Source organism: Gigantopelta aegis, chromosome 3 (assembly GCF_016097555.1).
Source record: "Gigantopelta aegis isolate Gae_Host chromosome 3, Gae_host_genome, whole genome shotgun sequence".
Taxonomy (NCBI): domain Eukaryota; kingdom Metazoa; phylum Mollusca; class Gastropoda; order Neomphalida; family Peltospiridae; genus Gigantopelta; species Gigantopelta aegis.
The window spans coordinates 24,367,041-24,390,868 of NC_054701.1; the positions used below are offsets into that span (position 1 = coordinate 24,367,041).

The following is a 23,828-nucleotide window of genomic DNA, read 5'->3' on the forward strand; positions in this document are numbered from 1 at the left end:
CGTAACAAAAATACTAATTAATATTAACTGATGACTTAATAGCATTTAAATAATTAATGCATTGCAATTATTATTAAAAATAACAAATACACATAAAAACATCATTAAATATAAAAACAAGGCGCATTCACGGTCAGTCTAATCAAGACATATACGATTGGTACCTGTGTCATTTACAAAATATCATGAAAATAGAAGATTTTATTGTTCGAAGTTAATCCTTCAATTGGTTAACTAAAGGCTTATTTGCAAAAGCAATACATGTGTACAGATTTCGCGGACATCGGTAGCTCAGACAGCATGTGACACAGTCAGCTCACTACGAAATCATGGATTCCTAGTAGCTGTGTGTGTACTGCCAACGTGCTACGGTATCTGTTATTATGTAATGTCGTTGTAAAGAGGTGTTTTCAGATGTCGGATGCACGTTTGTTCCTAATTTGCTCTGTCGGTGTCGGAAGGTGTGAATTCCAGTGTAATGAGCAAAATAACACTGATGTACGTTTGTTTCCGACAATTTGTGGTCAGATGGTGTAAATGTCGTAGTAACGACGGTCGTTGTATCGAGGTCTGACTGTATATATATATATATATATATATAAAGTTTCATCGCAAAACGAGATAAACGCCATATTAAAAACCAGTGTGCGAACACCACTCAGACACTGTTCACACGTAAACAAACACAAGTTCAAATTCAGTTTTCAGTAAAACTCGATATGATTGTCTAAGGATATATCGCAGATTGCAGAGAAACTGGCGTAGTATTTATGGTGGTTTGGAATAAAACGTTTTTCAGGACTGGGTGTGTATAGTGGTGTGTATAGTGATGTTTTTTTGGATCACGTTTTGCGATTTAACTCTTCATATATATGTATATGTATTTTGATTACTGTTTCTTATAATTAATAATAGTCTTCAGTATCAAAGGTTCACCCATTTACTATAACTAGTCTCTCATTCTTTTCTATGTTCACAGTTTTCCATTTCCTTTTTTTAAGATGTGGACTAAAACTGATCATTTAACAGTTATGTAACCCTCTGGAGGAGGATCATGAAACATGTTATAGGGAGAGGGAAAGTTTTTTTTAATGTTTTTTTTTATCTCGAGTTATTTAACATTTTCAAAACAGTGTCTCATATTCATTCACAAACTAAATACAGCCAATTTGGGGCCCATTTGGGGCCAATTTATCTATTAGACAATTTTTTTTTTAATTAAAGGAAGTATGTATTGCCAAAAAAACCCAAGCACAACAGAAAACCCAATAATGCTGGTCAAATGATGTTAATATGGTTATGGTGACAGTGATAGGAGTGGTGTGTTATGCAATTAAATTTAATTTTTTTTAATTTTGTCTTTTTTGTGTGTGTGTTTTAACCTTACAAAATGTTACATGAGGTAGATGGAGTAATAAGAAAAATTATTGGCTGCTGGGATGTACAGATCAGTCCATTGTTAAAAAAGGGGGACTGGCTATAAAGTTTAGAGGTCAGATTACAATAAAAAAAACACACCCAAAGATTGTTATAAGTGTGCACATGTTGGTGGGAGTATTATTTGAGATTGAGTATTTACCTCTGACACCGAATAGAGGATGTAAGCCTGCCTAACATAGATCAAATTGTTAATATATATATATATCATCATAGAATTAATGTATATACATGTATATCTGTGTGTGTGTGTGTGTGTGTGTGTGTGTGTGTGTGTGTATACACATGTGGACGCGTGGGTGTATGTATCTACTAGATATGTTTGAACATATCTGCGTAAGTGCGGGTACCCTATTGTTTTTCATATAATTATTTATTTTAAAATATGTGTACACATGGAGGAATTTGTTGTAAGGCCATTAAATAGGACACCTTGACTTTGGTCTGAAGATAATATATCTTGATAAATAGAAGGAAAAAGATTCAGCTTGGACCGATTCATTGACATACTAATTCTGAAAGTATGAAAAGAAATTAAACAGAATGAAAATATGGCACTATAATAAAAAATATATATATATAAAAAAGCAAGACATGTAATACCCTGGAAATAATATGAAACAACAATAATATAATAAAAACAAAATGTAACGTAACATTATAAATAATATGGACATTGCCATGAGATCATATTCTACTTTTTAGAATCCAGTTGCAAAACTGTTTATTAGTTACTAATAATTATTAACCAGTTTCACATACTAAAATGAGACCATACTGTATATAAAATGTACATGTACCACTCTCATAACAGCATATTCATATGGATAATACTTAAATCTAAACAGTCTTGGCCCAATAAACGTAAAGTGATCATCATAGATGCGTTCAAGTAGTAAACATACACGGCTATTTAAGAAACGTTACAAGTGACAAAGAAATAAATACCTGTTGAAAAAAATTTGGTTCTTCAATTAAAATACCAATTTTGCATCATTATTATTGAGTATATGTCCATCTTAGAACATTATGCAACCTGCATCACTTATTTCAATACAGCAAGCACTAACATATGTCACTTCAAATATACAGAACAAAAATATATTGCGATCTTGACATTGGTGAAATGCATACAAACAAATCACACATCCTTCTATGAATTCCCAAATGAACATTATTTGAAACATGTTTGATAAATTAAACTCTATATTCGGTATTTTGGTAAAAACGACCACCTTAGTTATATTAGTGAAACCCCTCAAAATGGGACCTCAATAAACTAGAATTTTCTCAAAACCAGACCTAAAAAAAACAGGAATTTCCTCAAAATGGGACCTCAATAAACTAGAATTTCCTCAAAACCGCCTCAATAAATTGGAATTTCTTCAAAACGGGACCTCAATAAACTAGAATTTCCTCAAAACTGCCTCAATAAACTAGAATTTCCTCAAAACGGGACCTCAATAAACTGGAATTTCCTCAAAACCAGACCTCAATAAACTGGAATTTCCTCAAAACCAGACCCTTAGTAAACTGGAATTTCCTCAAAACGGAACCCTCAATAAATTGGAATTTCCTCAAAACCGGACCCTCAGTAATTACTAAACTGGAATTCCCTCAAAACCGGACTCTCAGTAAACTGGAATTTCCTCAAAACCGATGTTATATGGTCTCTTTTTGAATAGTCCAGAATAGAATCTTTCTAAATCACATATTGCATTTTAAAACCAGATTTTTTACTTGGTCCTGTGAATTTTTACTTGGTCCACGAGTGTCCGGTTTATAGGGGTTTCACTGATTATATTAAGTTTAAATCTGAATCCTAAACTACTACATAGTGTTTTTCCTAGACATTTAGCAAGTCATGGAAGACTAAACACTTTTGGGGCATTTTCACCATTTTTAGGGCACTTTTTTTTCCATTAAAGACAAAAAAAATAATTGAAATACAAATAAATGTAATTAATGTGCTTGCTTTATTATATGAATGAAAATATATAATAGGCATATTTTATTAATTAATAATACATTTTCTGAGTGTTTTTAAAGGCAATTTTACAATTAATTATTGAAAAAGACTTGTTTAATCTTAAGGCAGCATGGCACTGTTAAGGCAATATGACGTTAAACTATTGTGGCATGGTGCCGTCCCATGCTAAAACAAGCTAGGGAAAACACTAATAACATAAAAAACATGATGGTAAAATTATTTTGTGAGCTGTCTGATCTCATCAGCCAACACTTTAGTGACATGCATCTCTCTCTCCACCTCAGCGCCACCTATCTGCTGCAGGGCAACAAACGCTGCGTCTCGCACATGGGAGATGACATCATTTCTCCTGAAAATACAATCATGTCAGAAAAACATTGAAATAAAAATTAAATAATGCTCATAACTGGAATAATTGTGAAGGGAGTTTTGTAACTGTTTTAACTTAATGAGAATGTGTAACAATTTGCATATTAATTAATTAAAATTGGAAAATTATTTTACAGTAATTAATTGTAATAATTATTAATCTATAAATTGTCGTTATCATGGAGGAAAACTACTTGTGTTAGCTTGTGGTCTTAGTTTAATAAGTATTATTATTGAATTGTTATGTTTATAATTGCAGTCACAACTATTCACAACAGCTATATTATTAATAGTGTAATAGAAAATCATGTAGTATTTAAAATAAATGATTACGTTTATTTTACTTTGTTTTCTTGAATTGTTTGGTTAAAATATTAGAGTCAACTATCAAATACATCAATGCTTGGTTTATCTAACAAGACACGGTTATTTTTATTACATGTTCCATTAAACATGAACATAACAAGATTATCAAAACTTTATTTGTGACATGTATTTTATTAATATTCAGAATAATAATTTTTAACCGATGAAAAATCCCTAAGACTATCTCTATGTGTTGTTTAGATGTGCTATTTACACAGACAAATTACAAATCATCTTTTTGTGAAAATATGGAATAATCCACATCTTGGTAACATATTAGGGGAAAATACATTACAGAAATTATAACAATGGAATGATCATACATGAAACCCAAAATTTTATCAAAAGGCCAATCAGATTTGTTTTACGACATTATGTGCTGAACTCATATGAACAGGCCTCTGGATTTCATGGAAATTATAGTTTCTGACAGCGTGTTAGCTAAATCACAGAACCAAAATTCCAGATTACTGGTAAATAATTTTTGATGAGTTCTGATGACCACTGAGCATGGAAACGAAAAAGTGTTTCTCTTAAAGTATGAAATCCTGATGCCTGTAATATTTATTAAAACACCTACAGGTGCCTGTAATATTTATTAAAACACCTACAGTTGCCTGTAATATTTATTAAAACACTTATAGGTGCCTATAATATTTATTAAAATACCTACAGGTGCAGACAATAAATAGTATAAAATTAACAACTGCTGTAAATGACAAGTTCTGAAGATATTTCTCCTAGCACTGTAACTGACCACATATGAAGTAATTTCTTGACAGCTGGTTTGGCCTGTAAGTGACCAAGAGCCAGACACCCGGCTTCCCGCACCAGTCTGTCGTTGTCGTTGAGGATGTTCATGATGCAGCTGATGGTGTGTTTGTCACTGGCATTGGTCCGCGCTAGTGAGACAGCGGCCACGGCTCGCACATTGGCGTCAGGGTCAGTCAGCAGGTCATGGAGAGCCCGGACAACTGCAGGACTTCGGTATTTACCTGTAATGATATACAGCAAGTAACATGTACTGGCCTTAACAGGATTTAGAAAACACAAAAACCCAGTTATAATGTGAATCAATTAGTTTATTTCCTGTTCCAACCAGTGCTTCATGATTCAGGCCCGTAACCAAAATCTGATATAGAGTTTGTACTGTATCCGTCAGTGCCCCCCCCCCCCCCACTCAAATAGCCACATGTGTGCCCAGGACAGCGTGCTTGAACATTAATTGGATATGAACCCAATATGAAGTTAAAATGAAGAAGAGTTAATTTGTAAAACATGACATATGCCAATTTCTACATTTTGGAGTTAGAAGTGAAGGTATACTTATGTCAGTACAATTCATCAGTAATACAACAAATAATTTAAAAATAATTTAACAGTCACCGACTTAAAAACATTCTTATGTACAGGTGACAAATAAATAACTCATCTTGCACGTGTGCCACACAAAATATGAATATAAATAGTGTAACACCACTCTAAAATGGACACACCCTTTCCTGTCCTGGACAGAGGAACCGGTGGATGTCGACACCTGCACCCATAACAGACGTGTGCTACAACAGCTTGCTGTGAATGTGTATGTTAAAACCCTATGACCAAAATGGACACCAAGTAAAAGGTCTCTAGTTTAGAGAGGTTCTGTTCTGTAAGATATTTAAAATGTGAGTGAAAAACATCTCATTTTGAGGGAATTTCACTTTATTGAGGTTCCAGTTTTGAGAAGTTTCAAGGTTTCAGTTTCACTTTTGATTGAATTTCTAATACTTCTACTCGCTTGTTTAAGTCGGCAATAGCATTCTTAATTACCTCTAAGCGATTGAGGATTTGTTCTTCCATTCAACACAATGTTGAGTCTAGAGATGCGGGTGTAGCACAAAGTAAAGAACTGATGGCGGCATTGTACAACGCCACCTAACCTAGTGTTAAGTTATTCCCCTTGACGTAGGTTTAATCAAATTGTAATTTCATGACACTTCATGCAAATATTTCTTATTTCAGGGCTAGCTCTGTCACTCGCCAAATTCGCCAGTTGCGAATTTTTACAAGAATTGGCAAATTTTATTTTAATTTGGCCCAAAAATATTGTGTTATAATTTATATTTTGTTGGAAAATAGCTCCAGGTTTTGCATTTTTTAGATAATTTGGCGAAATTTTCTGAGCTAGCCCTGCATTTATTTTCCCATATTTAAACTCACCCAGATTCTCAATGGCCTCCACTCTAACTGATGAATTCATATCAAACACGCCCTTCATGGAGAGACTTTCCAGGGCCTGATCCTGCACTCGAGTCCACAGCGGAAACTCTTCACCATCGAGCCGGCAGAATGCTGCAAACACCAGTTTAAATCACTTTTATGATACATTTATGATATATATCTTTGTTGGATTGTTGAGGACAGGACGTAACCCAGTGGTAAAGCGCTCACTTGATGCGAGGTCGGTCTAGGATCGATTTCCCTCGTTGAGCCCATTGGGCTATTTCTCATTCCAGCCAGTGCACCACAACTGGTATATCAAAGGCTGTGCTATCCTGTCTGTGGGATGGTGCATATAAAAGATCCTTTGGTACTAATGGAAAAATGTAGCGGATTTCCTTTCCAAGTCCATATGTTAAATTTACCAAATGTTTGACATCTAATAGCCAGACCAGCCTCGGTGGCATTGTGGTTAGGCCATTGGTCTACAGGCTGGTAGGTACTGGGTTCGGATCCCAGTCGAGGCATGGAATTTTTAATCCAGATACTGACTCCAAACCCTGAGTGAGTGCTCCGCAAGGCTCAATGGGTAGGTGTAAACCACTTGCACCGACCAGTGATCCATAACTGGTACAACAAAGGCCATGGTTTGTGCTATCCTGCCTGTGGGAAGTGCAAATAAAAGATCCCTTGCTGCCTGTTGTAAAAGAGTAGCCTATGTGGGGACAGCAGGTTTCCTCTAAAAAACAGTGTCAGCATGACCATATGTTTGACATCCAATAGCCGATGATAGATAAAAAATCAATGTGCTCTAGTGGCGTCATTAAATATAACAAACTTTACTAATAGCCAATGATTAATAAATGAATGTGTTCTATTGGTGTCGTTAAACAAAACAAACTTTATCTTTTTGTTGGAGTGTCTTAATTTAGTTTGGTAAGATTGATCTAGAATGAAATTACCAAAATTGATAAACAAAATAAATTATTATAAAAAATAAAAAAAAATATACAATAAATAAACAAAAAAAGGTTCAAACCTAGGAAGTTTTCCTTTTTGAGAATTGGATCATCATCATTAACTTCCATCTCTCTGCGCAGGATACTCATGAGCCAGATTTGGTCAGCAGCTGTGTATGTTGTCTCCAAGTGGGACTTGTAAAGGTACATGAAGTCATTCACAAATCTGTACAGAAATAAAAGACCAATTCAAATTCAATCTGCATATAATAAGAATTTTTATTGGCTAATCAGATAACAATAGTAGCCTTATGGACTGATATATGGAGGTAGGCAGCAAAAGAAGTTGAAAGATAGGAGCCCGTAGAACAAAAGTAAATGAGTTAGAAGTAGAAAAAGAAAAGTGAGCGGCAGGATAAAAAAATAATAATAACAATAAAAAGTAATAGTGGTTGTAGTAGCGTCAGTACAGGATTCTGATAATTTAAAGTCTGCATAAACTATTTATGGTTTACACAAAAAACAATTTATGTCATCCATTTTGTTTTTGTGTAACCTGCCATGACCATATAAATGACATCTTATGCTAGTCTCAACTTCTACAACTGTCCAAGCAGTTGCTAATCTGAGCACTCTTACAATTTGATTCACATTGTAAAACCCATTAGTTGTTAATTTGAGGGCACCCATTGTAAGATGGGAGTTGAGAAAATTACAATGCAAGCGTCTAGTTTGCTAACTTCATCATGACAGCTATTTCTCGTTCCAGCCAGTGCATCACAACTGGTATAACAAAAGCTGTGGTATGTGCTGTCCTGTCTGTGAGATAATGCATATAAAAGATCCCTTGCTACTAATGAAAAAAAGTAATGGGTTTTCTCTTTAAGACTATATGTCTGAGATCGATCCCTTTTGATGGACCTATTGGGCTATTTCTCGTTCCAGCCAGTGCACCACAACGTATATCAAAGACCATGGTATGTGCTGTCCCATTTGTGGGATGGTGCATAAAAAAGATCCCTTGTTACTAATGAAACAATGTAGCAGGCTTCCTCTCTGAGACTATATGTCTGAATTACCAAATGTTTGACATCCAATAGCCGATGATTAATAAATCAATGTGCTCTAGTGGTCTAATTTTATTGTTTCGTCTAACATTAGACCAATCATCACAGTTGCATATTTAACACCTAACAGATACTTGAATGATTCCTTTCATAATCACATCTCAAACATGCTAACACTAAGTACCAGAGCAACTCACTTCTTCCACTGGGTGGTGTCCGAAGTGTAATGGTCATTCCAGTATTTTTCTGGCATAATTGACAGAGTTTTATCATCTTCAGCTTGCTTCATACGGTGTTTGTTTAGATTCTGTCTTGAAGTCAATCTTTGTAATTTTGGCACAATTTTAACTACAACAGGACAAAGTTGAAAACAACATTAACACCATACAGTTGAGGCAAGCATTAATGAATCATAAATAAAGAATGATAAGATAAAATAAATAAGTATAATATATGTTTATTTAGCGACACCATGGTATGTATTAAAAAAAAAAAGCATTCTGAGAGTACTGCTAAAGCAATACATGTTCCCCACCAGGCCCAACAACATTCCATATCATCTAAGTTTAAGGGCCATTATTCTGTCAAAAATAGGTAAATTTGCATGAAAGTCAAACTTGATCTGTAAGAGTACATGATAAAGCTATATGTATACACATAATTTCTGCTTAATACCAAGAGGCAATGTGAAAAACAAGTTCGGAAAACAGATTTTCTTATCTCCTAAGTTTAAGTGCTATAACTCTGTGAAAAATAGGTAAATCGCCATGGAAGTCACACTTAATATGTAACAGTACGTAATAAAGGTATACACAAAATGTCAGCTCCATATCTTGAGCCACTGTGAAAATAAAGTCCGGAAAACCTTATGTGGGACACATGGACAGACAGACAGACAGATGGAGACAAAACCTATAGTCCCCTCCAACTAACATCCCCACCCATCAAAAAGGACTGGACATGAAGATTTTTGAAAAATTAAAAGCACAGTTTTAGTCTTAGAGATAATAACATTGTTCACATGGTTTACCATAAACAGTTATAATATAAATGTCACTTTATTTGATGTTATCTTTATGGCGAGTATAACAATATTGTTGTAGTACTCCTGTGATATCACATTGATTGCAATAACTACATTAAGAATATCTGTGTGGTTTGTGAAAAATCGTCCATATGCTGAAAATATTTTATGTACTACAATTATCAAATGACGTTTATAAACTGTATCTATGGAAGAGCTAGGCAGTGCAATGGTGACAGTCAAACTTAACTAAAATAAAATACTCAAAAGTGGATTAATATTGTGACATTAGCGACGAGTAAAACATTTCACAAATTACTGACATTGCCAAAAGCACACTAACCTGAAAAATAATATTCGTATAAAGTTTGAGACTTGAGATTTGCATGAACAATGCTAAATGTGTATACATTCCCCTTCCCCCATTTTATAGTAGTAAGTTACCGGAAATGAAAATATCATTTATCAAATCATAATCCACATTTGTAATGTCCAAAAACTAAAAATTTACTTTGACTTTTTAAATGTTTGTGGTGTTTAACAAAAAATAAGGTTACCAGATGGTTCTACGTTTCCATCCATCTCTTCTTCATTTCTTTTGAGCTGCTCTTTTAACAGGACGACCAGCTCGTCTAAAACTGCATCCATCTTGTTTGGATCGTTCACCATGAGCCAAGAATAGCTGGCCAGTTGCAGCTTCCTGAAATTATCATTATACATTATTATGTCAAACTGATTTCTTGATTTCCTTCCCATTCCACTGCCCTCTTTTAATTAACTCCTTTGAATCTCATTTCAGAGAACATTTTGTGTTTAAAATCTCAATTAGTGATATTTCTAGTCAATTGAAAATTGATTGGCAAATACTGTTTAATGTTTAATGTAACAAATCGCAATGTTATGCCGAACAAAATGTTCTCTGCATGTCTTCTGATTTGGCAGCTCCTTGTGTATTTCAACTTCGTTTGCTGTCCACCTCCATATTAATATGGTTTGCCGAATAAAACATTTGTAATATTTAACTAAATGGTAACATTTAATCAACATGAAATTACAGTGACAATGTAGTGGTAAGCACATGAACAATAACAAAGATTATCGGCCTTTTCCAAATATATGTTACAAAAACGACACAATCAGTAACCACCACATTTTGAGGGGAAACAACTCTTTACAGACTAGCAAGAAATGATACACTGTTTTGTACTGGGTTTATAAAGGAAATCAATCTTTTGGCCAACAGACACTCTACATCTCAGTTAGAATAACATCCCATTGCTTGATCTTGGTCATTGTCTAGTTTATAACAAACAAAAGAAAAATGTTTCATTTAATGACGCACTCAACACATTTTATTTACAGTTATATGGCGTCGGACATATGGTTAAGGACCACACAGATTTTGAGAGGAAACCCGCTGTCCCCACTACATGGGCTACTCTTTCCGATTAGCAGCAAGGGATCTTTTATTTGTGCTTCCCACAGGCAGGATAGCACAAACCATGGCCTTTGTTGAACCAGTTATGGATCACTGGTCGGTGCAAGTGGTTTACACCTACCCATTGCGCCTTGCGGAGCACTCACTCAGCGTTGGGAGTCGGTATCTGGATTAAAAATCCCATGCCTCGACTGGGATCCGAACCCAGTACCTACCAGCCTGTAGACCAATGGCCTAACCACGACACCACCGAGGCCGGTTTATAACAAACAATGCACATTTTCTTAACAGGGCATTGCACATTTTCTTAACAGGGCATTGTACACAATAACATTCAATACACATACATTTTCTACATACAGTGTACTTAAAGGAGGGGACAATTAAGGCATTTGGCCTGGTATGCATATTCAACGATATATAATGCACATTATTGCTTAATATCAACAAGTATAATCTTATTGTTAATTAATAAAACGGTTAAATGTGACGGCTATTATATATAATGGATGCAGCCATTTTGTACCATCCTAGTGAATACATACGCGCTCTGGCGAGCTGATGGTTACGTAATACCTAACGTGTCATGTCAGGAATTAGTCTTCGAACTGAAGAAACAAAACATACCTGATTTTTGCAGATGCATCGCAATGTTCTGGAATAATAGCCATCCCAGTAAGCCATTTAACAATTATATATTATTTTTCAACACAAAATAAACCACCATTGTCAGTGTTGAAATAACTGTATTATATTTTGAACATAAATTAACACATGTACTGAAATAATAATCGGAGTGTTTTCTTAGTTAATTGGTCTTTTCTTTCCGTGGCCTGTACCTGTGGTTCCTGATTGGTAGGTGTATATTTAGACGATCCCCAGACACTGTGTCTAGACACACTAAAAAGACGTGCCTCTTTTATTAAGATCACAGGGTATTGTGTTATAACCGCATGGATACCCCTCTATTCGTAACAGATATTACCAGCCGCCGTGCGTTATTACTGTAAGTAATTCTGTAAAACCCTTGCTTAAGTAGACTTTCCCATCTAAAATCACAAAACTGACCAATTACGTCGTCCCAAAGAAAAGAAAAGTATCACTTGGGTATCGTGAGTGGTTGTTTTTGCTCGAATGTACCCTACCAATAGGCCTAATAATATGCATTTTTTTCTTTGGATTTTAAAAAAAAGAAAAATACTATAACTTCATTTCGTTCTATTGATGCAAATTGAAATATATTTAGTTTAGTAGTTTATTATAAAATCAAGTCATTTATGTTGTTTTACAAGTCTGGTTGATGAAAGCGAAGCGCCTTGTTGTAAATTAGAGCATTTGTTTACACTGCATACAGAGGAGATGGACGGAGCTGACGTCACTTCATCCCAAGCTATACCACCGGACATCACAAAAATGAAACAAAATGGCTGCCCCCAGTTAGCAGGAATAATCATGGTTTTTTATTAACTCTAAAATTACGCGTTTTTCATTTGTTAAAGTGTCAGTATGTGTTGGTGGTCTGGGTATGCATCTTTCTAACACATAAGGCTCTTGTTTGAGTTGACCCTACCTTTAATAAATAGGGTATCAAAACACTAATCGAATCATATGAACATGATATTCTGTTAGTTTTTAGAATCAGATAACATATTGTTACCCATTGGTTAAAAATATCTTGGTGTATATGAAAGTGATACGTCCCACTAAAACACCAAGTGGGATGTAACACTTCGAAGTCACTGATTGGCTCACTACAATCTTGCTGGAACGTCAGCCAAAACTAGTTGAGTGATATAAATCAAGATTGATTATGGGTAATAAATAGGATATTACACTCGTTACCATTACATATCATGATTATTTTACTCAGGACATAAACATGATATGAAATGGAAGCTTGTTTAATATCCTATAATTATGATATAGAAAACCTACATCCCAGTGTCCATGAGTGGATAGAGGGTTTCTTCAGTGTCTAGAGATACGGGAAATATGGCACAGTTGGAGATGTATCCCAGAGCAAGTTCATCCCGGCAGAACTTGGATATCACCGATGTTTTACTCAACAGACAAATCACGTTCTGAAACAAAAACATAAATTTAACAGAAATAATCATTAAAGGGAGGGTAAACTCAAATAAGAGCCTTATGTGTTGGAAAGATGTATACCTAGACCATCAACACATACCGACACTTTAACAAATGAAAAAAAAGTAATTTTAGAGTTAATAAAAAAACATGATTATTCCCACTAACTGGGGGCAGCCATTTTGTTTTGTTTTTGTGACGTCCGGTGGTATAGCTTGGGGTGAAGTGACGTCAGCTCCGTCGAAAGCACAGTGTAAACAAACGCTCTAATTTACGACAAGGCGCTTCGCTTTTATCAACGTGACTTGTAAAACAACATAAATGACTTGATAGTATAATAAACTATTTAACTTAAAAAATTCAAAGAAAAAATGCTTATTATTAGGCCTATTTGTAGGGTATGTTCGAGCAAAAACGACCACTCACGATACACAAGTGATAATTTTCTTTTCTTTGGGACTACGTAATTGGTCAGTTTTGTGATTTTAGATGGGTAAGTCTACTTAATCAAGTGTTTTACAGAATTACTTACAGTACTAAAGTGATAATGTCCATTACGATTTGAGGGGCGTCCGCGTGGCTATCAGACAATACCTTGTGATCTTAATAAAAGAGGCATGTCTTTTATGTGTGTCTAAACACATTTTATGGGGACCGTCTAAATATACACCTACCAATCAGGAACCACAGGTACAGGCCACGGAAAGAAAATACCAATTAACCAAGAACACACTCAGATTATTATTTCAGTACGTGGGTTAATTTATGTACAAAACATAGTACAGTTATTTCAACACTTTGACAATGGTGGCTTATTTTGTATTGAAAAATAATATATGTACTTGTTGCCGGCTTACTGGGATGGATATTATTACAGAACATTGCGATGCATCCACAAAAATCAGGTATGTTTTGTTTCTTCAGTTCGAAGACTAATTCCTGACGTGACACGTTAGGTATGACATAACAACCAGCTCGCCAGAGGGCGTATTCACTGGGATGGTACAAAATGGCTGCGCCCGTTATATATAATAGCCGTCACATTTAACCGTTTTATTAATTAACTATACTATTATACTTGTTGATATTAAACAATAATGTGCGTTATATATCGTTGAATATGCATACCAGGTCAAATGCCTTAATTGTCCTCTCCTTTAAGTAATGTATTTTTGGGTAGGTTCTACCTCAGTGGTAGAACACTCACTTGTCGTCTGGTAATTCATGATTGGTACATCAAATATTGTGGTATGTACTGTCCTGCCTATAGGAAAGTGCTCATAAAAGATCACTTGCTGGGGTTTTTTGTAGCATATATGGGCAGTGAGTTTTCTCCTAAACTCTTGACCAAGAGTTGAAATAGTCATACATGTATGATGAATACTAAACAGCCATAGTTTAACATGTGCTGACAGGACCGTATTGTTTTTTTTCTTTCCTTTTAGTAGTAGTGTAGTTCTTACATAGTATAATGTAAACTGATGGTGAGTGTGTTCTGTATTGTGATCGGTTAATTACATTCTTTTTCTGGGATCAAATGAAAATAACACCCGGAAAGCTAATGATGTTATTAGAAAGTGACGTCATTAGCAATTGGAACAGGCGAAGTTGACGATTCAAGAGTCTACAGTTAGATTGCAGCCAGGTATTTTTTTTTCAAGGAATACCAAATATACAGTTAGTTCCATAGAAAAATTATTCAGTTTACAATGGACATAACCACATAGAGTGTTTAGATTTGTGGGTGTTATTGTCTATTTCATGCCCACAAATGTTTCATTTTACACCTCAGGTTAACGCCTTGGGTCAAAAATGACATTTGCAGGATCAAATAGACAATATCACCCACAAATCTAAAAACTCCATATGGTTATTTCCTAAGTGAAGACCGAGTGCTGTTTCAAACTTGATCATACAGGTTAGATGGCATCACTGACTTAGCATGCCCCCCCCCCCCCCTGGTTGGACACGTCACGTGGTGGTTAATCTCGCACATATGTTTTAGGCTAAGAACTTGGAAATCACCAATCGCGATAACAGGTTAATCTCAATCAAGTAAACCCCAGTCATGCTTTGAATTTCAGTGTTTGTTTAATTTACCTATTGTTTTCTAATTTAACACTTCGCTTACATGTGGTTATCGGCAATCAGGAAAACAATTTACTTTAATGGTAACCGCACATGCAACGACTCGGCTTGGCCTATTATGTGTAGCGGTTTGGATAATGTGTTACAGCTACTGATACAAGATAATATCTTTTTTTGTTCATCATTTAAACAACGGATTACATGTCGCCATTATATTCTTTTGATATCGGTCTGACAGGGGATGATGCCCTGTATTAGAGCAATTGGCATCACTGTTACAGTGTTCCTGGCGATATAAATAGTAGGCCCCAAATCATTTAGTAAATGTATAACCCACTACCAAATACACCTAACCATCTATTACCGTGTGTCACACTGTCGTACCCTCATTTAAATTTAATTATTTTGATAGTGGGTTTAGATACCAACCATGAATTTGCTAAATTATTTTTCCCCAGGGGAAGGCAAAAGTGAAAATGGGACAAAGACGATGGATCACACTTGACAAAAGACCAAACGTACAACACGACAAAAAACCGAAAGTTACAACATGATTTAAGTGTTTGTCTTATTTTACCGTTATACTTGTAAAATGTGTAATGTTACAAAAATTATATAAAAATCCAGTTATAACTGATCAGGAATTTGGGCTAGTGCTTTATCTTGGTGGGCTAGTGGTTTTTACAAAGCCACTAGCCGTGTGGCTAATGACTTTTCAAAATATTTGTCATACTCTGCATATTACTTACACCATACCTTTGCATCTATAATTGCTTGTCCAATCTTGCTGAGGAAGTCAGCCCCGGCTCTAAGGGACGATATATCAACCCAAACAGAAATACCACTACTTTCTAGTTTGTCTAAAAACAAAAGACATGTGAAATAAAATCATTACTGGCTATATTAAGAGACAAATACATATTTAACCTTGTCAAACATATACACATATTTTATTTTAACAAATACAACCATGGCATAATCTTAATCTTTGTATATATACTAATAATATAACACCAAGATTTATGTAGGATAATTTGAAAAGTCCAAAGCTTTAAAACAAACCTAAAATTCTTAAATAAATTAATGACATAAACAAAGAAATACAAATGGAGAGAGAGACCGACAGACAGACAGACAGACAGACAGACAGTTGCATGTATAAGTAATAATTAAGAACAATCAAAACACTATGGGCTGAAATTACAAAACCTGTTTATGTCTTACACCTGTGTAACTACATTCATTTACAAGGATTAAACACCTGTGTTTAAGAAAAACATCAAAGGTAAATTCAAGAGGTAGGGTCTCGAGGGCAAATCCCACTACATATAAATACATGTCTATCCGAGTGCCCCCTTTATCCTTCTTTTAATTTGGTTTTCCATTGGAATGCCCTTTAACATGTTGATCCATACACTTTTTTCCACATTAGTCCCTCATGCAAAATATTTCTTGCATTCACTCTGTTCGCGTTTTATTAATTTTACTTATGGTTAAAATCTTATAATATATAACCATTACTGACACTGTAACTTCAGTGAATAGTTAGGGTTGTATATATGGCATAGGTGAAGGTGAGAGAGGTAAAATTAAAGTTTGTGTTGTTTAACGACACCAATAGAGCACATTGATTAATTAATCATTGGCTATTGGATATATGTCAAACATTTGATAATTTTGACATATAGTCATCTGATAAAACCCGCTACATTTTTCCATTAGCAGCAAGGCATCTTTTATATGCACTTTCCCACAGACAGGATAGCACATACCATGGCCTTTGGCCAGTTGCAGGGCTCATATTGGAATAAATTTTGGTTTAGCCAGTTTTCAGAAATGTAGAGTATTTTCTTGAAAATCATTAAAATGTGGTTAATTTGAGGAATATTTTATTAGCCAAAGTGTAAATTTTGTATAAAAATTAGCAATTGGCTAATTTGGCAATGTACATGGTGAGCCCTGAGTTGTAATGCACTGGTTGGAATGAGAGAGAAAAACCCAATCAGTTGAATGGATCCACCAAGGTGGTTCGATCCTGCAACGCAAGCACCTCAGGCGAGCACTCGACCGACTAAGCTAAAAGCTAGTGATAATTATATAGCACTGGTAAACCTTTGATCCTCATCATCATCTCTCTGTCTGCGTGGCTGTAGCTGATCATCAGATCCTTCGGTCCCTGGCTCGATCGATGCGCCAACTGAGGTTTTGGCCTTTCATTTCTATCCTCAAGTCTATCCTGTAACCCTGACTGTGAACCCGTAGATTGCGAGTTTTCGCGTGACTGCAATGACAGTCTTTTAAACTGAAAGTCACAAAGTACAAGCAAATTATAAAAAATACATGAAATAATAAATAAAGTTTGTTTTGTTTAATGACACCACTAGAGCACATTCTCAAACATTTTTTTTGGGGGGGGGGATATATGAATGCAGTGACAACAAGTACCCACAATTTAAATTATATGTAGTGTTTCAGCTGTCAACATTTTGTTATGGACACAGGTGTCGGAGTGGCCTTTTAACAGACGTCAGTTTGTTCTTAATTTTAATAATTGGAAAGATGTTAAGGTGCCATTTTAGCAGCAGGTATGACTGTGTAACCTTGCTTTAATTAAATTGGTGTACTAGCTGAGCTTCTAAATCTTATTTACCTGTAGGTGGGAGAAATAAATTCCTTATGGAGAACACCTTTTTTCATGCTATGGAATTTACTGCAAGTTAGTTATTTCTGAGCCGATTTTTGTGTTTTAAACTGGACATAGAAATATTATTTTAATAATATTTTACTTTTTGTCTTTCGTCAGACAAAACTGAAATTATTTACAAAAGACATTTTTATACAATGATGGGACAGACTATAGTATCCACCTGACTTAATGGCAAATGTTTAACAATTGAGGTCATTCCTTTTTTCAATCTGAATTTTTAAAATTAATTTTCCAATAAAATATTTTTTACTTCTATTAGAAGTCAAACTCCATGTGGTACTTCTGTGAAACAGAAAGGTAGACATTTGAAGTACTGATAAAATGATTAGTTAATGATCTATTACACATGTCGGTATTTCGGTAGATGGGGAGGGGAGTAAACTGTGGCAACACCTATAATGTATAATTTACAAAACATCAGCAGGACGTAGCCCAGTGGTACAGAGCTCGCCTGATGCAAGGTCGGTCTGAGATCGATCACTGTTGATAGACCTATTGGGCTATTTCTCATTCCAACCAGTGCACCACGACATATATCAAAGGCCATGGTATGTGCTGTCCTGTTTGCGGTCATTTGCACACCCCCCCCCCCACCCACCCCCGGACATCTGCCCCTTTTAATACGAAACAACATTAAAACATATTCAATAAAACAATATTTTATTCAATACTACATGACATAATTACAAAGCACTTTTTCACAATGGTCTATGCCCTTCAGGGTGGTTTTCACTTCAGTCTGATACATGACTATCAAGTAGATTAAATGATTTTCACTTGACAATACTGATCGATATAATATTTGACTGGGACTCAAGTTGTATAGAGAATTTTGTAATCAGAGATTAATCAGATGTGAGATTATTAAATGCATCCTATTCTGCCTATATACACAATGCCACATTTAGTCTTTTGATCAAAGCCGTAGTTTTGGAGGCCATGACTATCAAGTAGATTAGATGATTTCAGATATTTGATGTTATTGTAAACAAAGCTCACTGGCAATGATAGTGTGTGTGATTCTAGAAATATTTTTCGTAATTCGTTAATTTATTTCCATAATAAATGGAAGGAAGCCACATACATATTCATGCCTTCATGTACCTCAGTTGCAATATTTAAGAAAAATATTGAATAATTTATACAATAAAAAAAAAAATTAAGGTGGGGGAGCAAATGACCAGATTTTCATTAAGCAAAAGGGAAATGTCCAGGGTGGCAAATGTCCTAGGGACAAATGTCGGGGGGGGGGGGGGGGGGGGGGGGGGGAAAGACCTGGACCCTGGAAAAATGTAGCATGTTTCCTCTCTAAGACTGTATGTCAGAATTACCAAATGTTTGACATCCAACAGCCGATGATTAATAAATCAATGTGCTCTAGTGAAATGGGCTTGATCAAACTAATTCTTAAGTCAACAGGCTTGTTGGTTTTTTCTTTCATTTCTTGGCCATGTCAGCATACCACTCGGTAAATTTCCCCTTTCACTGATAAATCCATTGGCTAGAGCTTATCAGTATGAGATAATGCACATCTCATACTGCATACTGGCCACTAAGTGTAAGCTATAGCTATTAATTAAAACAACACAACATGCCACAGACTCATGTAAGCACTCAGTTCAACACTGACGCAAAGTGTTTGCTTTTGAATAGAGTTTTTATTTTTATTATTTTTGAGTTGCAACTAAGTTCGCAATACCTTTCTTGTAAACTACATCTGATGTCGCAATATTTTCTATATAAGCAGTTGCAGCTAGTGCTGGCATATCGCAAAACATTCATGACGCAATAATATATAATGAATCTACAGTACATAAAAACATTAAACAACTCCACTTGTCTTAAAGATACAGGCCTCTGAAAATTGTGCGAACGATCGTTTCTCTCGCGCATTGTTCGCACAAGTCTAGCTTGGCGTAACCCATTTTTTTTTCTCGCCAAAAAAAAAAAAAAGGCATTAAAAATATTTTACACTATCATTTGTCACTGTTTACATAATGATATATCTGTGACGGGTTACACAAAATGAAATGGGTTACTTGAAAAAAGATTTGCATAAACCATATTTGGGTTACGCAAACTTTTAATTTTCAGAGGCTTGAGATATAGGCCTATTTATATTTACAACTGAATAGGCCTTTCACACATTTGTATGGGCTCGTCAGTCCAATAAACATGTGACGTCATATAGATAAAATACATATATAAATGATTTGAACTGGGGTTGGTAGGGATGGGTTCAACCCCGTAAACCCACCTGTTTCATATGCACTTGATTGTTTTCACACATTTATAAAGGTTGAGCTTCTAGTGTTATAATTATTCAGTGAAAAATGACCAAAATAATTTAACTTAAAAATAATGAGTGAAATTATTAATTTCCACTAACTTAGATTATGGGCAGCCACTTTAAGGCCCAGACCCTAGTTTCAGTCTGAAAATGGACACTAAGTTTAGATAATCTACAAACATATTTGGATAAAGTTACAATAGGTGAAACAAAAGTCTTTGAAATGGTAAGATACCCTTAAAAACACACTAGAACTCGACTCCATTTATAACCATTACTTTTTAGACACACATGCATTTTTTTAAATATGAAAAATGCATTTTGTGGTACTATTAAAAAGACTTGGATGACAAGAAACACTTTGGATGTAGGGAAATGGATAATCTAAACAATAAAATCGAATTAATTACAGTGATCATAAACAACTCTAACCTTCAGTGAAAAATATGCCTTAAGACTAAGTAGACTTTAAAAACTAGGGTCTGTCACTTTAAGATACAAATGTTTTAAAAATTCACATGCTAAGGGTAGCTAAAAATGAGTCTCTGTGAACTTGTCTTGGGAAGTGATAGAAAGCCAGTGAGCTTCCCTTAAACAGCGAGGCTTGATTTCATTTCTTGCTTTGAATTGTTTGGCAAATGGACTCGGAAATAGTACTATTTAATGTCCAATGTATTTATACTAATTTATGTACATACTTCTCTATACATTCTGTATCACACATGTATCCATACAGTCTTCCTCAGTACTTTAACAGGGCTTGAAAGTAATGTCTGCTGCCAGGTCATCATGTTAGTAAACTATACATTTTCTTATCACTAAAGAGCATCTGTAACAGCAAAATAGCATTCAAAATTAGTAAAAAGACATATTTCAGCTTATACAATGTTTATATTTCTGTGGTATGAAAGGAAAGGAATATTGGTTTAATGATATCTTTTAAACTATGATAATTATGATGTCAAATACAATGTATATAAAAATAATTATATATATATAGTTATTTACACTTTGTACAGAGTATAAGAGAAGGCTTTGGACCATGCCACATTTAGTTACTGGATCATAATGGAAACCATCAACTTTGTATCTATGCCACATTATGAACTATTACCACATGTATACAGGGTTGAAAATTAACATGAAAACCATGGTCGCCAGTAGGGCTAGTTGAAGACATTTTTTACTGGCCCTTCTCAAATTCAACTAGACTTCCAATTATCACAATGAAATTTAACTGCACAGCCAAAATCAAAACTAGAATGTTTTTTGTTGAATAATAAACCATCTGCTCACCATAATTATATAGTCTGTATGCATCCAAAGAAAATCAATGAATTGGCATTTAACTTCATAATGAATAAAGTTAAAATTCATATAAAAACATGTGATTAAATTTTATACCCTAAGCAACTCAAATAAAAATTGAAAAAAAAATCCAGCATAAATAAAAATGTTTCTGTATAAAGTATCATTAAATTACACATATGAAATCTTACAGGGGTGAAGACAAAATGCTAGAACAGCCAAGGTATGCTGCTTGACTTGCATTGTCTCTGAAGTAAAATATAATGCAGTACTAAAAGACTATTTGTAGAACTGCACGCGCTTAGTAAACTAGTCTGAGTGGCCATGCAAGAGGGATGGAATAAACTTTGTGGCGAACCAAGATGGGTAAAATCCCCAGTAAATGATTTCCTCTGGAGTGGCTATTCTCCTATAGACGAGGCACTATAGATAGAGATCCATAGAATCATCCACTAGGCCTATTTTGCCAAATGCCCATTCGACTCTGCATTGTGCACAGATACGGTCTTGATCATGGACTACGGTTTTGTCATTCAGATTACCTTGGATGTTCCATGAATTGCCTTAAAACCTGTATCAGAAAAAAACCTATGCAGTTTGAAGGTAATTTGTAAAGAATTTTTGTTTTAATTACACTGAACTTTTACCCCCAATAAAATGTTATTTGAGATGGTTTGGGTTTAAAACTTAATAAATGAATATGTTTTTATATAAATTTTATCTTTATTCATAATTTTGGCACTATCAAATTTAAGAACATGTTCAGTGTCCTCTGCTGCCAGAACTGTAGTGGTTTGTCACATTCGATTTAGTATCAGTGACAGTGTGTTTATTTTTTATCTAGTACCATACTCCTCAGTCCCTAACATTGATGGTTGCCCAACGGACTACCTTTGTAAAATGTTTAGTCGCCTGTAGCCAATAAAGGTCGCCACAGGCGACTGCTAATTTTCAACCCTGTGTATATATTATGTTACTTCTTCCAAATTAAAGGCATCAAAGGTTTTCTTGTTAGTGTTTTCTCATCTGACAGTAGTGGAGAGCGCACATTAAGTTAATACTTTTCAGACTAATCTGTCAGGACAGTACCATCGACGTCCCAAACTGCGTTCACCTAACGACAAAAAAACGAATACGATATTTACGGAAATAGTATTCTACATTTTTCAGCTACAATACGTGAAACAAAATAAACTGCAATCAAATAACGTAAAAAATCAACAATGTGGACGTAAAACATATCCATTCTAATAAATGAAAGTGAAACACCCTCCGTTAAACAGGAAAGGGTGCGACGTTTCTAACTGCATTCAGGTGTATGGGTTTGCAAAACGTATCGTACTGCACATGTGCGGTTTGTCATTTTCCATTGTTAAGGCAACTACATGAAAAGATATGTTTAATTATGCAGTTGCCGAACACTTAATTTATTATTTTTTTTAAAGGAAAAATTCAATTTATCAAGCGTTCTGGTCCAGTCCACGTTTTATCAACACACATCGCTCACACTTGATATCAATACCGATAGGCATTACGTTCATACCTGCGAACAGTTTGTAAATTTTTTTTTTTTTACTGAATTGATTCTAAATAATAACACACTTTATATACTCAGTTATTTACAACTGTTATGAATGGATTATGAATATTATTCACTACAATAGAGGCACAAAAATGTAGCATACCTTTTGCAGATCGAATATAATAATTGAAAACAAATTCTAACAACAGGGGTCTTAAAAATCGTAAAAATTTAATTCTTTGGCCTTGTTGATCTGGCACATGTGAGGTCATGTGACACGCACCGAACGTTAATTCATCTTTCTCCATTTTAAGTCAATTTCTACGAATCACGTGGACCTGATCTCGGTAATTTTAAGGAATAAACAAAAACGACTTAGTAAAATTAATGGTTTTAGGGGTTTGTAAAGTTTTGTATTTAGATACTTACTTTTCTCAACTTTATTGTTTATAAAAAATTTCCTGAACTGTGAAGAAAAACCTCATAAGTGAACGACATGCCGATGACAACAAATCAGATGTTGATTGCGCGAACCGTGCACGAAAAAACAAAGTGAACGGAATTTGAATCATAACGCAGTTAGAGACGTTGACGATACATACCACAACTTATTTTGTAGAACTGTTCCATCAAGACAGATCAATCATGCACTCCACCACTGATTGAGGCTCAGAGTCAGTGACTGAGCTACATCCTGCCCCTCCAAAGACTGACATTGTGATAAGAGCCGAAGAGGCCATTTATAATTTAATTTCAAATTACAAACTTCAACTTGTCTTTTGCTTTTTCTTCTATTAGTTTTAAAATAAGAAGCGGACTATTGTCTTACTTAATTTCCAAATAAAGATGCCTCGATAAAAATAATGATTCCATGTCAAAATAATCTGTCACTTAGTGACGTGGTAATCACATCACTCAAATTTTTTAATTAAATAACAACCTAGGTTGAAAAAATAATAATAATAACACAGGG

At 34.8% G+C, this 23,828-nt stretch overlaps 1 protein-coding gene across 2 annotated transcripts; it reads right to left on the reverse strand.

Moving 5' to 3' along the window:
* Positions 1 to 484: 484 nt before the first annotated feature.
* On the reverse strand, positions 485 to 23,828 carry LOC121367735. Of its 2 annotated transcripts, XR_005957429.1 has the most exons (12): positions 23,685 to 23,828; positions 20,724 to 20,854; positions 17,141 to 17,330; positions 15,785 to 15,888; positions 12,788 to 12,933; positions 9,972 to 10,114; positions 8,588 to 8,738; positions 7,404 to 7,549; positions 6,365 to 6,496; positions 4,920 to 5,157; positions 2,773 to 3,776; positions 485 to 2,707 (listed from the first exon to the last, which is right to left on the reverse strand). XR_005957429.1 is itself a non-coding variant. In XM_041492075.1 (11 exons), the coding sequence occupies exons 2-11, from the start codon at positions 20,733 to 20,735 to the stop codon at positions 3,644 to 3,646; spliced, it is 1,395 nt and encodes a 464-aa protein (XP_041348009.1). In that variant the 5' UTR covers positions 20,736 to 20,854; positions 23,685 to 23,828; the 3' UTR covers positions 485 to 3,643. The 2 variants fall into 2 exon arrangements, 1 of the variants encoding a protein (XP_041348009.1); XM_041492075.1 differs by having other exon boundaries at positions 485 to 3,776.